Below are 16,296 nucleotides of genomic sequence, written 5' to 3' on the forward strand. Positions count from 1 at the left end.
CCCTTCCCCCCTCCCCCCCCCCCACTCCGCCCTCTCCACCCTTTTCCTCCCGGGCTCTCACTCACTCATTGTCTTCTCGGTTCCACCTCTCCTCCCCACCCCTCTGCTCCCTCCTGCTGGTGTTCTCCCTCACCCTCTCCAGGCCCTTCCCCTCCTCTGCCTTCTCCCCTCCCTTCCTCCTGCCTCCTTGCCCTCTCTTCTTCGGCTCTTTCTCCTTGCCCACTGGCAGGCCCCGACCATTGATCTCCTCTTCCCAGAAACTGCCCTCCCCTCATTTTTGGGAAAGGGCTCAGATGCCCAGACTTAGGAGAAAGGGTTGGAATAAAAGAAAACACGGAGACCCAAAGACATTAGGGAGGTAGAGAGCAAGAACAAGCCACGCAGAGACAATTTACAGACACTGAAAGAACAAGAAACTGACATCTCTGGCCCTTCCCTTAGCAAAAACAGATTTACTGCCCCTTCCTAAAACAAAAGCCTCATTTGAGAAAATGACCCCTACCACCAGCTACCAGTGCCAAACACCTGGAAGTCCCCTTGACTCCTCTTTGTCAAACCCACAGCCCAGTCCAGCAGCAATTCTAATTCTGTCTGATACCTTCTACATAGATCTACCTGTCTCCTGTGGCTCCCACTCTGGTCTTATCCAGCATCATCTTGCACCTGAACCTTCCTAGCAGCCCCTTCCTGGTTTCACCGGCTCAGGACCTCCCCTCAGTCTCTCCCCACTCCCTAACAAGACAACCCCAGGGAACCTGTCCTGACACCTGAGTCAGAGTCAGATCACATAAAAGGCAAAGTCCTAAGTCCTTCACCAGCCTACATGTCCTGGTTCTTTGGCCACTATTGAACTAGTCACACTGGCCTTCTAGTTATACCTGACCTGCTGCTTCAGCCACAGGGCCTTTGCACTGGCTGCTACCTCTGCCTGGACTATTCCCCCAGGTATCCCCATGACTTACTCCCCTCCTATGGGTCTCTGCTCAGATGTCTCCTCAGTGAGATGGTGTTTGACTATTATTATTACAACGCACACTGAAGCTCTGACACCCTCATCCTCCTTACTTTGCTCTACTTTTTCCATGACATTCACCACCACCTACCATATAAAATGTAGTTTTCATGCTTATAGAAACCTGCCTCTCCTGCTAGAATGTGAAATCCTCAGTGGCAGGGACTTTGTCTTGTCATTGCTGTATCACTCATGCCTAAATCCTAAACAGGAGTCAGTCACAGAGTGGATGTTCAGCATTTGTTGAAAGAAACAAATCAGTTCAGAAAAAGGGAGGAAAAGAGAGAGTAAACTCCAAAACACCGGAGGAAAAAAAATAGTAACTATGTGATGTGATTGATGTTAACTGAACTTAGAGTAATCATTTCACAATTTATACATATATTGAATCGTGTTGTATACCCTGGACCAATACGGTGTTATATGACAATTATATCTGGGAAAAAAAAAATCCAACACAGAAAAGATGGAGAAAGAGGCAGTGCCATACCGTTTGCAGAGGACCCGACACATCTACAGAAGTCTTAAACTGAGATTTGCAGACCCAATTAAATGCTCGGGCATTTAAGAGGCGACACTACCCTCTGGCGGCCCGGATGGAAACGGCACCTCCCCACAATACAGAACACTGCAGGGCGGTCGTCAGAGTTCCAGACCGAAAACTCCGAAGATCGAAACGTTCATTCCTCTAAGTGATGATGTAGATGTTTTGGTTGATTTCTAAGATGTATAAATTTATAAAAAGAGACTAAGAGGGAAAAAGATGCTCCAGGTGAGGATCGAACTCACAACCTCGGCATCGCTACGCTCGCACTGTCGTATAAGTACCGCGCGCTAACCGATTGCGCCACTGGAGCTCCGGCCGCACCCTCGCGTCGCGAGGTCCTTCAGTCGTTCTTGGCCACGTGACCTCGCTGGACAGCTCCGCCTTTTGCTGCATATGCAAATAAGAGTGTTTTGGCTGACCAATGGGAGAAAGTGCCCTGCCAGTTCCGGATTCTCACGCCCCGAAGGCCCTTGCTGTAAAAGGGAAAAGTCTGAGAGGCGTTTGGAATGTGGGGGCGTAGCCTGCCCGGGGCTCGCCTTCTCATGAATATTCAGAATACGGGGGGAGGGGTCTTAACCCTTTACCGGCTGCCTGGCCGGAAGGCAGCCCCTCCCCCCCGCGGGCGGGAACAGGATATGAGCCCGGGCGGCTGGGGGGGAGGGGAAGCCCCAGGCGACCGCCCCCCGCCTCACAGCTGGGACCGGACTCTCCCGCCACAAATGTGGCGCCGCCGCCGTCAGAGCCCCGTGATACTCATCCCAGAGCCTGAGGGGTCCAAAGTCGTGGACTCCGGAGTCGCGAGTCTCTGCACCGCGCCCTGAGAGACCCCAAAGCTCAGGCTAAAGGAACGCAGATATCCAGGTGCCCAGCGCCCCCTCCTGGAGGAGCCGGGAGGCCGAGCGATCCTGCAGGCCGAGCTTCCTGCACCCCGGCTTAAAGAACTTGGGATCCCAGACCGGTGATTTACCTCCAGGGGTTCCCAGATATCCGAACCCAGATATCCGAACTCGGCATACGGACTCCTAGCGCCCCAGCCAGTTCTGTTTGGGGCTAAAACGCCCGCTACTTCAAGGGGACCCAGGAATTTGGGACTCCCCTGCGCTCCCGCCTGGAGATGGTTTAATCTCTGCTCCAAGAGTTAGGGAACTCAGGAATCCGGTCGCCCCACGGCCCTATCTAGAAGACTCAGGAGTTTGGGTCCCCAGCGCCCCATCTGAGACCCAGGAGTCGGGACTCCCAGCATCCCTCATTTAGAGGACCAAGAAATTCGGACCGCTGCATCCCATTCTCCGAGAGACCCCGGATTTTGATTCCCGGAGCCTGAGAACCCGAAGTTCACGCCCCCGACTTGCAGAGACCCAGGAGTCCGGCTGTGCGCCTCCCCGGGGACCGTGCTAGGGTCGAATAAGAATCGAGCAGCCTCGGTTCGGGGCTGGAGACTCCCTGGGAGGTGAGGGGGGAGGCGAGGGGCCCAGACGGGCTGGGGGGAGGGGGCGGCGCCGGAGCCGCTGAACAATGAGGGGGCGTGCCGGCGGGGGGCGAGCGGAGGCGCCGGCGGGAGTTTGGGTCTGGAGGGGTGTGGGAAGGCACTGGGGACCCGGGCCGCGGCGGTGGGGACAGTAAGCGGATCGCGGAGGGACTGGCTGGAGCGGGGGAGGGGCGTCGAGGGCTCAGGGCCAGCGCCCCAACTCGCAGCCCTGGGCGGGGGGAGGGAGCCGTCTGCAGGACCCTGGCATCCGGTCCCCCAGCCTCCTCCGCCCTCCCCTGGGACCCCGCGGCCTCCCGCCCACGGCTTTTCCCAGCCCTGCCCCTCGCCCTCGGCTCCAGCCAGAGCCCAAACGTTCCCAGGATCCCTGAGCCTCCGGCCCCAGACAGACCAGACTCCCAGCTTCACTCTTCTTTGTCTCAACCTTTCCATCTTTTTCTCCGTGTTATTTTCCCTTGTGCCCCTGTTTCTGTCACTGTGCCTTCGTCTGCCCCATTAGTTACTCCCAGGGGGTCCCTCCTGGGTGTAGACCGCGCTCCTAATTCTCTGGCCTAATCCGTGAGTGTGGGCGGCGGGGGAGGCCGATGGGCTCCTGATATCCGAGACGGGGATCTTTCTGAAGCAGCCGCTGAGCCACTCAGCCATGCCCGAGGGAGCCCGTGGACCGAGCCTGTCCAAACCCAGCCCTAGCCTTGGCCGTGGCCCCACAGGTGAAGTGTGTGACTGTGCAGCTGTGTGTGAGACCCAGACAGGTGAGCGTGCAGGGTAGGGTGGGGTCCGCTGGGCATTGGTTCCTTCAGTTGAGGCACTGTGCAGGCCTGGGTGCTGGTCACTGCTAGCAACACAGGGTGACCGAGACAGCCCCAGCCCTGCCTACACAGAGTTCCAGGTCAGCTGGGGCAGATGGAACCATCCCCGGATGCTGACAGTCCAGAGGGGGAAACCCAGGGTAGAATGGTCAGGGCTGGGACAGGGTTGGGGTGGGGGGTGGAGAAAGCCCCATCCCCTCACTGTGGGAGTCTAGTCCGGTTGCGCAGCCAACAGCTTGGTGCAGGAGGGGACACCTAAACAATTCAAAGATGAGGAGGAATGAGTTTTGGGGAAAGCAAGGAAGAGTATTCCACACGGAGGGAACAGTGTGTGCAGAGGTGAGAGGAACTGGTTTTTCTTAAGTAACTGAAAGCAGTCGAATAGGACTGGAGTCCAGAGTGTGAGAAGTGGTGTGGCTGTGGGAAGAGAGCAGAATGGAAAGGACTCGATGGCCATGTTGCATATGGCCCTGTGGATCTGAGGAGTTTGGGCTTTATCCTGAGGACATGAAGGGGTTGTACTTGGAGTGACGGAGTCAAATGGGCAAATTAATAAAGATCTCCCAGGCTGATACATGGAGGTGGATTAGAAGAGTGGAGGCCAGAGCCCAGAGCAGACCCTGATGGGAGAGGACTGGACAGGACCGGGGCAGCGCAGTGGGGGGAGGAGGCGGGAGCCCGGGGGAAAGATAGTGACCTGGTGTGGGTGAGTGTAGGGCAGAGAGCACTCACTCAGTTGGGGAGACCCCCTGATCTCCTGCTCCACACCCCCAGCAGCCCCTGCAGCCCCTGCCATGGCCTCCCCCCGAGGTTCTGGGAGCTCCACATCCCTGAGCACGGTGGGCTCTGAGGGGGACCCGGCTCCAGGGCCCACCCCAGTCTGCTCAGCGTCCAGGCCAGAGCCCCTTCCAGGGCCCCCCATCCGCCTGCATCTGTCACCCGTGGGGACCCCGGGTTCGGCCAAACCCTCGAGGCTGGAGCGAGTGGCGCGAGAGATCGTGGAGACAGAGCGGGCCTATGTCCGGGACCTTCGCAGCATTGTGGAGGTGAGGCAGGCCAGCACCTGAGCACAGTGGGAACCCGGGCCAGCCCTCCACCCCCATAACCCCAGTCATCCCCACAGGACTACCTGGGCCCTCTGCTGGATGGTGGGGTCCTAGGGCTGAGCGCGGAGCAGGTGGGCGTACTGTTTGCCAACATCGAGGACATCTACGAGTTCAGCAGGTCAGAGGCGGGAAGGTTGGGCAGGGGCACCAGTCGGTAGGGTCAGGGGCGGTGGGCTATATCCTAACCCAAACCTTGGAGCTCCGTAGTGCCCTGTCCAGGCTGGTACCTGGGGTGTGGTGACATGGGGCAGGGATCGTGATGGGGAGTGAGGGACCAGAGTGGTGGAGGGTGAGATGGATGGGAGCCTGAGGACCCAGATGAGGTCTAAATACTGGGATGGGTGTCAGCACTATGTTAGGTCTGGGGTCATGATGAATCCAGGGCTCTTACGGGGCCCGAAGGTCATGCCAGTGTGAGCATTTGTGTGACCACCTCGGCCTGGGAACTCCCTCAGTTCCAGATAAACCAGATGGTTGGTCAATGGGACCCAGGGAGGAGGATGCTGGGGTCCAAGGATCATGACCCCTCCGAGTGTTTTCATGAGATCTTCATGTTATTGCAGGAGATGGGAGAAAGCATGACAAGATCTCAGGATCGCAATAGGATCTTAAGATCTTCATAGCTCTGAGGGTCATGACACCCCTCTCCCTGGGTCATATCACAAGACACTGCCCCCCCACCCCAGCTGATTTTGAGCTAAGGAATAGGACGCTGTCCATGGACAAAGTCTGAGCGGGTTGTGACCTGGGTCACAGTCAGAAGACTCCCTCTGGATGTGGTGGCCCCTTGAGAGATCCTGGCTGCCACCAAGGCCCCAGATCTCCTGCAGTCCTCCCACGGGGCTGTGGGGCTGGGGCAGTCCCTCACCACCCTCTCTCCCTCACAGCGAGCTCCTGGAGGACCTGGAGGGCAGCCGCAGCGCGGGGGGCATTGCCGAGTGCTTCGTGCAGAGGGTGAGTCGGGGCGAGGGCGCTCAGTCTGGGGGGGGGCCTGGGCTAGGCCGGAGGGGGGCCCCCCGGGGAGGTGGGACCTCGGGTCTCCCTGACTCCCGTGTCACCCGCAGAGTGAGGATTTTGACATCTACACCTTGTACTGCATGAACTACCCGAGGTGAGGGGTGAGGAGCCCCTGCTGGGCCCCAGGCCTTGCCCAGAGTTGCCGTGCCAGCCAGCCTCCCTCCACCTCGACCCATCCAGCTCCAACCCCTGCCAGACCGTGACAGTAACTGACCTCGCCCTAAGCTGCCCTTGACCGCCCACCCCGCCACTCCCCGCCCCCTCCCAGCCCCACCCATGTGGGGCCACCAGCCTCCCTGACCTGTGCTGTGCCCCCAGCTCCCTAGCCCTGCTCCGGGAGCTGTCGCTGTCCCCGCCCGCAGCCCTGTGGTTGCAGGAGCGCCAGGCCCAGCTCCGCCACTCACTGCCCCTGCAGAGCTTCCTGCTGAAACCCGTTCAGCGGATCCTCAAGTACCATCTGCTGCTGCAGGTAGGCTGTGGCCCTGGGGGACTGCTCGGGGAGGGCAAGGTCCTGTCCGTCGGCCACCTGGTGGGATGTCTGGGGGTGGACCTAGGACAAGTCCCCAGAAGCAGGGACGGCAGTTGGGGCAGGGGCTTGCGGCCAGTAGGGACTGGTCCTAGCTGACCCCACTTTCTGTCTCTGCCTGTGTGTTTCTCTGCTCTGGGTCGCCACTTCTGCCCCTACCTTTTTTTCCTCTCTGTTTCCTGTCATTATCATTCTTACTGTTGTTTCTGTCCCCTCCCTGGGTGCCTGGTGGCTGCCTGGCAGGAGCTAGGCAAGCACTGGGCGGAGGGCCCGGGCGCCGGGGGCCGCGAGATGGTGGAAGAGGCCATTGTGTCCATGACCGCGGTCGCCTGGTACATCAACGACATGAAACGCAAGCAGGAGCACGCCGCGCGCCTCCAGGTGAGCCCGGGGACGGGGGCTGGGGCCGCTGGATGGGGGCAGGGGGCAGGAGGGCCTCCGGTGGGGGCGATCAGCCTCCAAGGGCGGGCTGGGACAGCACAGCCCTGTGGCTGACGCCCCCGTCTTGGTGTGTGTGCACTTCCTGTCTTGGTGTGTGTGCACTTCGGTGCCTTTCGCACCTGGCGGGGTCCCGGCAGGAAGTGCAGCGGCGTCTGGGCGGCTGGACTGGCCCGGAGCTCAGTGCTTTCGGGGAGCTGGTGCTAGAGGGCGCGTTCCGAGGTGGCGGAGGGGGCGGCCCCCGACTTCGAGGGGGCGAGCGGCTGCTCTTTCTATTCTCACGGATGCTGCTCGTGGCCAAGCGCCGGGGACCGGAGTACACCTACAAGGGACACATCTTCGTGAGTTCAGGGTTGGGGGCGAGGCCAGAGTGTCCCCCGCAAGGTTTCTCGTGTATACCTATACCCGTGTCCCTACAGGGAGGCCCGGGGACGGGGTCTGCAAAGGAGGGACCACCCAGCTCAAAAGGGCCACGTTTTCTTGAGTCCAAGGATAGGGCATGAGGTTTAATGAGGGGTGAGGCCAGCAGGATGCAGGTGAGGGCCTGGGGGGGGGGGCTGGATTTGCCCACCAGGCAGGCATCTTCATGAGGGGAGCACATCTTCTTGATCTAGATGAAGGCGAGGGGCTGGTGAGGGGGAGCAGAGCCAGGCCTGGTGGGGAGGCTCAACAGGGGGAAAGGGGACCCACCACGCAACCTTACGGGGCACGTCTTTCTAGAGGGTTCCTAAGCCCAGATACGTGCAAGGTGCACACTGCTGAGTCTAAGGGCTCTGAGCTTGCTGCCCCTTTCTGTCCCCCCCCGGCCCCCTTATTCAGTGCTGCAACCTGAGCGTGAGTGAGAGTCCTCGAGACCCTCTAGGGTTCAAGGTGTCCGATCTGACCATTCCCAAACACAGGCACCTGCTCCAGGTGGGTGCAAGGTGGGGCTGGGTGGTCAGGGCTCCCCTCAGCCTCTAGACCTTTACACCCAGCTCCCGACTCCACCCCTGTCCCACCCCCAGGCCAAGAACCAAGAAGAGAAGAGGCTATGGATTCACTGTCTCCAGCGCCTCTTCTTTGAGAACCACCCCGCCTCCATCCCTGCCAAGGTATGGCTCCTGCCATATCAGTCAGCCTTGAGCGCGCTGGAGGACCACACCCCCATAGCCCCCCAAGACCCTGAGGACAGGGGGACCCTCTTAGACCGTGATCAATAAATTGCAGAGTTATGCTGCCTGGGTTTGAAGCCCAGCTTCACCATGTCCCTGCTCTGTGACTTCGGGCAAGTAGGGCAACCTCTCTGGTCTCCGTTTCCTCACCTGGAGGAATCAGCACCGACCCCGTGGAGTTGGGGGATTACTAATAATCATCAGTCACGTGACGTGCCTCGCATACAGCACCCATTAATGGGACTGTGACCGGGGTGCTTAGGCCCCCCCTGCCATGCAACCCTCATCCTTGTCTCTTTCAGGCCAAACAAGTTCTCCTTGAAAACAGCCTGCACTGTGAGTTGGGGCCTTGGGTTGGGAGGATGTGGAAGTAGAGGATTACTCCCAAGGAAAAGTAGATTATCGGGTTCCAAATGTCTCCCCATAGGTGCTCCTAAAAGTAAGCCTATCCCAGAGCCCCTGACACCCCCGCTTGGGTCTCCCCATCCTCGGGATGCTAGAAGTTTCACCCCTGGACGAAGGAACACAGGTAAAGATGGAACCCTGAGCTTCTTCCCGCCCCCCCCCCCCCGGTTTCTCCCCCAAGAACCGTCCCCCCAGCCTTCTCCTCCTTCGGGAGCCTGGAGCTGGGCCCCTCATGGGCTTCTAATCTCCCTCTCCCACAGCCCCATCTCCAGGACCCTCTGCTACCCGCCGTGGCCGCAGACAGTCCGGTGAGTGTCCTCCACCTAAAAGTTGACTAGAGAACGCGGTGGGAGCTGGGCCCTTGACATCACTGTGTCCTCTCCCCAGAGCCAGTGAAGGACCCATATGTTACATTTCCACAGAACGGTAAGTGACCGCCGTAGCCCAGCCGGGTCCAGCCCCGTCTGTCTGTCTCTTCCCTGTCTCTTCCCAGGGGATGTCCTGTGTGCATGGGGGCGGGGTGACAGGGGCAGCTCATCAGCTGCCAGGAATGACTTTGTTCTCACATCTCACTCTTTTCTCTTTCTCATCTCTCCATCCCCAGCTAAGCCTAGACTCAAGGTAAGAAACACCCTACGACAGGGCCTGGGGACCCGGACTCCTGGGTCTGGGAGAAAGGGATGGAGCCCTCGACTCCTGCCCTCCATCCTCTCTCCTTGCTCACAGCATGCTGGCAGTGAGGGGGAGCTCTACCCCCCCTTAGAGCCTCAGCCACCGGTGCCGGCTTCCGGACCCCCTGAGGACCTGGAGGACTCTGGACCCCCCACGCTGGAACCCTCCGGGACCTCCATCACTGAAGAGATCCTGGAACTGTTGAACCAAAGAGGCCTCCGGGATCCAGGGGTGAGCTGGGCATCACATCATGGTGTGCTTGGGGCTGTCGGCTGGGGCGGGCACAGCTCCGGGGGCTCAGGAGGGCCGGCCCGCCCTGACATCTTTGGCCTCTTGCCCAGTGCCCACTGCAGCCATCCCCCCACGACATTCCCACGTTCCCTGGAGACTCCCAGGTGCCGGGCGACAGTGAAACCCTCACATTCCAAGCCCTGCCCAGCCGGGACTCTTCAGAAGAGGAGGAGGAGGAGGAGCTAGAGATGGACGAACGGGGGCCTTCCCCACTCCACGTCCTGGAAGGACTCGAAAGTTCCAGCGCAGCTGAAACTCGCGACGTTCCCGGCCTTAGCAGAAGTCCAGACGCGCCCAGCCTCCCTGAAATTCCCGGCCTGTCTGAAATTCCCAAGATTCCCCGCCTTCCCAGTCTCTCTGACATTTCCAGTGTTTTTGAAATGCCCTGCCTTCCAGCCATACCTAGTGTCCCGGACATTCCTAGTCTCGCCGGTGCCCCCGCCCTTCCCTGTGACTCATGGCTCCAGGGACCTCTGCGGGGGCCCGATGAGGCTCTAGCCACCAGGAGAGAACTGGTCCCCGGAGGCAGCTCGGCAAAACTGGGAGAACCCTCCTCCGGCGGCAGGGCAGGGCGGGAGGAGGCTGAAGAAGGGGAACCGTTCCCAGATTTCCAGCCCCAGCATGTCCCCCAAGATCAGAGATTCCCGGATGGGCTGGAATTCCGCTCTTGTTCAGAGATCCGGAGCGCCTGGCAGGCCCTGGAGCAAGGGCAGCTGGCCCGGCCGGGGTTCCCAGAGCCGCTGCTGATCCTGGAAGACTCGGATCTGGGCGGAGGCAGCGGGAGCGGGAAGGCAGGAGCCCCGAGTTCCGAGAGGGCAGCTTCCCGCGTGCGAGAGTTAGCGCGCCTCTACAGCGAGCGGATCCAGCAGATGCAGCGGGCCGAGACCCGGGCGTCGGCCAACGCCCCCCGCCGCCGGCCCCGCGCCCTGGCGCAGCCACAGCTGTCCCCCCGCCTGCCCCAAGAGCAGGCCGAGCCAGGTGAGGTCCGCGTGTGTGGTCGGCAGAGACGGCGCAGATGGAGACCTCCGTCCTGACTCCGTTCTTTCTGTGCACACAGGGCCCCTGCCTGCCTTCGGACATGTGCTGGTATGTGAGCTGGCCTTCCCGCTGACCTGTGCCCAGGAGTCTGTCCCCCTGGGTCCTGCTGCCCGGGCTCAAGCCGCCACACCGCTGTCCAAGCAGGGAGGCAGCCTGGATGGCCGGGGTCTCCATGTTTCAACCTCGCCTGACCCCGCCACTACCCCTGTGCCCGAGCAAGGAAGCCCCTGGAATATACAGAGTGTGGCTGCAGCCACCACAGCCTTGCCCCGGCAGGAAGACCCCCGAGATGTGCAGGCGCCCGCTGCAGCTTTGCCTGATCCGGAAGGCCACCTGGAAATCCAACTTCCAGCCACCGCTCCTTTGCCTGAGCAGAGAGGCCATGTGGATGCCCAAGTTCCAACCAGCCCAGCTCTGCCCAGGCAGGGACGCTGTTCTGATGTCACGGTCTTAGCCACCGCCACTGTGCCCAAGCAAGAAGGCCCCCTACGTAGCCAGAGCCCGACCAGTACCCCGTTAGCTAAGCAAGGAGCTTCCAGGGATGTTCCGTTCCCAGCTGGTGTTTGCGACCAAGCCGTCAACGTGGAGCATCCGCCAGGAAGCAGCCTGGACCATCCGACCCCAGGCAGCACGGCACTGCCCTTGCAACATGACCTCCCGGACGTTCCGGTTCCGGGTGCTTCACCTCTGCCTGCCTGGGAAGGCCCCCCAGACCATCAGATCCCAGCCAACAGCCCAGTGTCTTTCCCCCAAGACCCCTCAGACATTCAGCTTCTGGGCACCTCACCCTTGCCGGCACACGGAAGCTGCCTAGACCGTCGGATCCCAGCCAACGCCCCACAGTCTTTGCCCCAGAACCTGAATGTTCCAGCCGCCACACCTTTGCCCCAGCAACCAGGCCTCCCGGACACCCAAGTCCAGGCCCTCCCACCTTTGCCCAAGCAGGGAGGCCTCCCAGACATCCAGGGTCCTTCTGCTGCACCTTTGCTTCAGGAACAAAGCTTCACAGACCTTCAGGTCCAAAAACTTACACCTTTGTTGGAGCAGAAGAGCCTCCCCGACATCCGTGGTCCGGCTGCAACACTTTGGCCTGAGCAAAGAAGCTCTCAGGACAGTCAGGGCCTGTTATCCACCCCGGGTCAGACCACCGTGGTTTTGTCCAAACCAGGATGCCACTTGGCCTCTCCTGTTGCCAGGTCAGAGTCTTCAGAGTTGACCCCACCCCACAGTCCCCCTCCTCCAACCCGGCAACTCCTGGGCCCCAACGCAGCTGCCCTCTCAAGATACCTGGCAGCCTCGTACATCAGCCAGAGCCTGGCTCGGCGGCAAGGGCCTGGGGGAGAAGCTCCCTTGGCCTCCCGGGGTCCCTGGTCCTCCTCTGCCCCCGCATCACGGGCCCCTTCACCCCCACCCCAGCCCCAGCCCCCACCCCCCCCAGCCCGGAGGCTCAGCTACGCCACCACGGTCAACATCCAGGTCGGGGGTGGCGGGCGGCTTCGGCCAGCCAAGGCCCAGGTCAGGTTGAACCACCCTGCTCTCTTGGCCCCCGCCCAGGAATCTGTGGGCCTTCGCAGGGCCCAGGGAGCTCCTGATGCCCCTTTCCACATGTGAGCCAGGAGACCAGGCTTCTTGAAAAGCAAGGACTTCAGCCAGATGCCACAGACCCTCAGAACTTCACCCAGAAGTCCAGACACTGAACACAGGTGTAGAAATTGCTGCAGCTTTCCAACTCCTGGGAGCTGCTTTGGCGAATGGTCCTTTTTACTTACCTTGATTAACTCAGCAGGGATGGGGAAGGGGATGTCATTAATATTTTGTTAATATTACAAAGTTATGTATCTTTTCCCATTCTGGAGGCAGTGGGGGGATGACAAGACAATGAACGCGAAGGTCGGACACATGAATCAGTGGTTCTGAAAACAGGAGGAATCTCAAACTTGAGAATTACCGACAACCGCCCATTACAATTTGGTGTTTGCTTTTAGGGAGTTTATGAACTACTCGATGCCATCCAGGAAAGCCAAGTTAAGCAGCTTGGTTCCAGGCAGACTTAGAAGTCCATTTCCTTAGCAATTTATCCAGCTCATGCATCCTAGCATCTCATCTGTTCAGCCGTCTCTATGTCTAGCCATTGGCTGTGTGTCCATCTCCTGCCTGGCTACCTGTCTCATCTTCTAATCCATATGCCGTGATTTAGTCAACTCTACCCTATTCATCCATTCATCATCCTACCCATTCTTCCATCAGTCCATTCCTCCATTATCCCACCTGTCCATTTTGTCCAACTAACCTTCCATCAGTCCATTCCTCCATTATCCCACCTGTCCATTTTGTCCAACTAACCCTCTCCATTCATCCATGTTCCTCCATATTTCCCCCTTTACCCATTTGTACATCTCATTCACTCAGCCATCTAATCCATCAGCACAACCACCCAACGTTCTCTACCATCCATCCATCCAACCATTTTGATCTCTCCATCCATCCCTCCTTAATCAGATTCTTCTGGGTCCTGGTACTACAGAATTTCTGAGATTGTTCCACACTAACAACAGAGTCAACTGAGTTTGGGATTCTGCAAAGTCTGTTCCACATCTGATTTCTCACTCCCCAACACATTAATGTCCCAATTCTTGTGCCTGCCTACACACATCAGATCTTTCTACCCCCTCGCTCTAGTTTGGGACCTCTCCAGTGCCTCAGCGTGCCCCCACCCCCAAGAAAGAAATTCAGGTCAGAGACAAAGGCTTTTATGTTAGAATCATTCTGCCCTCCCCCAGCAGTGGCATGCTGGGCGGGCAGCATAATTTAAGCAGTTTCTTTGGTAATACTAGCTTCATTCAATGCTAAACCTCTTGTACTTAGCACATTGTCTTATTTAATTTTTCCTGGAATTCCCTGAGGCGCCACGTCATAGCTGAGTTCAAATCCTGACTTTTCTAGTTGGCGTTATGACCTCCCTGAGTCTGGGTTTTCTCCACTGTGCCAGCTGAAAAACTACAACAGTACCTGCCCTGTAAGATCGTTGTAAAAATTCAGTGAGCACAGCCTCATTTCCCAAATGTATTTGAGCCTCTGACTCACCAGGACACTGTTCAACTAACAGATCCCCCAGGATCCAGGATCTAATTCCAACCTATGGAATCAGAACTTCCAGGGCGGGAGCCTGGGAATCTGAAGTTTTAACAATTGGCTAAGTGGACATTTATTGAGTACTAACTGCATAGCAGTTAGTCACTTTATGTGAACTCATTCACTTTGAATCCTCTCAAATGTCCCTAAAAGGCACGTGAGGATGGTTTCTGATCCTCACTTTAGAGATGAGCAAACAGGACAGAGTAAGGGATTTGCCTAGTCACAGCTAGGAAGGGGCAGAGTTGGAACTCAGATCCACACAGCCTAGCTGGGGTCCATACCGTTAAGTGTTTATCCTGTGCCAGGCACAGTTCAAGAACCACTTCCCTCTGGAATAAGGCTTATAACCTAGTGCCTCAAGGGCCCTGGGTGATTCTTAGCTGAGTGAGGTAGCCAAACAAGGCCTGGCTCAATAAATGTTAGCTGCTGGCTTCTATTTAGTTATTTAATGGATGGTTACTGTGCTATACAGCAGGGCCGGGGCTGAGCTGGACTCCTCAGCCTGGGCCCGCTCCACTGCAGCCTCCCGGAGGTCAGGACTGAGCTTGGCCCTCCCCTCCTCCACCCCCAGTTACACATTCCCAACTGAAGGAAAGTTCTCAGCCTGGCCTGGGCTCCCAGTGGCGCCGGAATTCCCGGTATTTGAGGAGGCGGCTGGGAGGGAGAAAGGGGCTGTCTACTCCAAAGCCTCAAGTGGGGAAGGAGAGGGGAGCCCCCTCCGCCTTTCCAGATGCAAGATGCATCCCAGCTGTGCCTCTGGCAGGGAGCCAGGAGCCTCAGAAGGGGGTCTCCCAAACCCTGAAGAACCATGGACACCAGGCTTGCTTCAGGCCCCTCCTGAACCCTGCCCCTGGACTCCATTACTCCCACCTGCCAGACTCCTAGCTCTCCTTCACAGCCCCAGCTGACACCTCCTCAGGAATACCTTCCTTGCTGGTCCACTAGTCTGCCCACTGTTAAATTTGCCCAGCCTTCCTTAGAGTCACAGTTCGACTGGGCTCAAAGTGGGAGGGTGGTGCCCTGCTGCCTTCTTTGGGACATTTACGTTAATGCCAGCCAGACCCTTAACTCATTAACTACATCTCCAATGCAGAACTAGGTGAGCTGCAGTTTGTGGCCACTAGGCTAATTTCCTTACCTAACATCTAGACACCTGCCTGCCACCAACCTCACAGGGACAGTGCTTAGCTGGGCACCTAATTGGTGCCAATCAACCCCACTGTCCATCTGTAAGAAGCACTATCCACATATACTCCGTGTGTATCCATGTGGTCCTTCAGAATGTTCCTCACAATGGAAATGTTCTCTCATCGGTGCAGCCCAGTATGGCAGCCACATGGGGCTGATGTATTGAGTGGGGCAGATACAAAAAGGGCAACTGGATGATAGATTTCAAGTCCCTTCATATATATATATATATATATATATATATAAAACTTGTAAAGTTTTCCCTCCTCCATCAATGTCGAACTGCCTCCCAACGTTCTTGCCAGTACCCCCGGCAGCAGGGGGAGCAGTGTGGGCCCCCACCCGGGGACGGATGGCTGATGTATCCAGGTAGCTGCAAGGCTAATGGGGGCGGAGATGCCCTTTCCACTCAATGAAGCTCATTGGCTTCCTGCAAAAACGCGAAGGGTTGGGGGGGTAGGGGAGAGGACCAAAGGTAACTGAATCCACAAGCAACACTTTACTTCCCTAATACACATATATGTGTATTAGCAGTGCTGTCCCACAGAGCTTTCTTCGACAAGGGAAATGTCCCATGTAGCCCAGAGTAGCAACTGAGAGCCCACTACGTGCTGGCTCTTACTATGATGAACAAGTCCTCAGACACACGTTCTGAGCCCTGTAAGGACAGTCACCACAATGAGTGCAACCGGGACCTTTTCCCAGGAGGGAGTACTGACATCCTGAAAGATGAACCAGTCAGGGAAATCCCACCCCACCCCACCCCCACATCCCAAGCCTGTCTCCCTACAGGTTGGCACTAGGAAAAATTCCTTTCCAATCCAGGCGCGGGCCTTAGCGGTTGACTTCAGAATGCACCCAGGAGGTTCCTCCTGCCTTCGTGTTCAAGTTTACTGATTGTACTCGTTTCTACCGCTCCTCCTTGAAACGCCATCACGACAGCAGCAAAGGGACTGAAAAAAAGACAAGCTCACAAGGACACCTCACACAAGCAATGGCCCACTTGGCCTCCACCGTGCCCACACGTACTGGACTCTACTGGAGGTGCAGGGAGACTGGGAGCAAGCCTGCTCCCACCTGCCTCTCCCACCCATCCACACTGACCCTGGAGCGGTGTCTTCTGCAAAGGCTTGCGATCCAGGGCACCTGGGTGGCTCAGTTGGTTAAGCGACTGCCTTCGGCTCAGGTCATGATCCTGGAGTCCCAGGATCGAGTCCCGCATCGGGCTCCCTGCTCAGCAGGGAGTCTGCTTCTCCCTCTCCCGCTCCCCCCTCTTGTGCTCTTTCTCTCTCTCACTCTCTCAAATAAATAAATAAAATCTTTAAAAAAAAAAAAAAAAAAAGGCTTGCGATCCAGACTGGCATTGGGCTGGGGTATTTTTTGCATTTGTTTTAGTCCAAGACCCACCACAAACGACCAAAGCACAATCTCTGAAACCGTAAGTCCCGTGACAATTGTTTATTATAAAGATGAAC

General features: G+C 57.8%; 1 protein-coding gene and 1 non-coding gene across 8 annotated transcripts; one reads left to right on the forward strand and one right to left on the reverse strand.

Moving 5' to 3' along the window:
• Positions 1-1,776: 1,776 nt before the first annotated feature.
• TRNAI-UAU (transfer RNA isoleucine (anticodon UAU)) lies at positions 1,777-1,869 on the reverse strand. The gene is given in 2 exon segments: positions 1,777-1,812; positions 1,832-1,869. It is a non-coding gene; the product is annotated as a tRNA-Ile (tRNA).
• Positions 1,870-2,170: 301 nt separating this feature from the next.
• Positions 2,171-13,362, forward strand: PLEKHG2 (pleckstrin homology and RhoGEF domain containing G2). Of its 7 annotated transcripts, none has more exons than XM_031034599.2 (19): positions 2,171-3,009; positions 3,668-3,797; positions 4,629-4,900; positions 4,978-5,078; positions 5,848-5,914; positions 6,025-6,071; positions 6,296-6,446; positions 6,747-6,884; positions 7,082-7,282; positions 7,761-7,853; positions 7,946-8,032; positions 8,395-8,428; positions 8,520-8,621; positions 8,758-8,805; positions 8,885-8,923; positions 9,102-9,118; positions 9,224-9,400; positions 9,511-10,438; positions 10,518-13,362. In XM_031034599.2, the coding sequence occupies exons 2-19, from the start codon at positions 3,689-3,691 to the stop codon at positions 12,107-12,109; spliced, it is 4,203 nt and encodes a 1,400-aa protein (XP_030890459.2). In that variant the 5' UTR covers positions 2,171-3,009; positions 3,668-3,688; the 3' UTR covers positions 12,110-13,362. The 7 variants fall into 7 exon arrangements, with proteins under 7 accessions (XP_030890459.2, XP_030890458.2, XP_081663002.1 ...); XM_031034598.2 differs by having other exon boundaries at positions 3,671-3,797; XM_081806876.1 differs by having other exon boundaries at positions 2,172-3,009; positions 3,668-3,755; positions 4,632-4,900.
• Positions 13,363-16,296: the final 2,934 nt, after the last annotated feature.

Source organism: Leptonychotes weddellii, chromosome 16 (assembly GCF_054177405.1).
Source record: "Leptonychotes weddellii isolate Sample4059 chromosome 16, ASM5417740v2, whole genome shotgun sequence".
Taxonomy (NCBI): Eukaryota; Metazoa; Chordata; class Mammalia; order Carnivora; family Phocidae; genus Leptonychotes; species Leptonychotes weddellii.

What these genes read in the sequence shown, in the direction of transcription:
- PLEKHG2 (XM_031034599.2), top strand. Translation starts at nt 3,689, where the DNA reads ATGCCCGAGGGAGCCCGTGGACCGAGCCTGTCCAAACCCAGCCCTAGC. An exon ending in TACTGCATGAACTACCCGAG is followed by an intron (nt 6,072 to 6,295) that starts GTGAGGGGTGAG and finishes CTGTGCCCCCAG; the next exon opens with CTCCCTAGCCCTGCTCCGGG. An exon ending in GAGGCCTCCGGGATCCAGGG is followed by an intron (nt 9,401 to 9,510) that starts GTGAGCTGGGCA and finishes CCTCTTGCCCAG; the next exon opens with TGCCCACTGCAGCCATCCCC.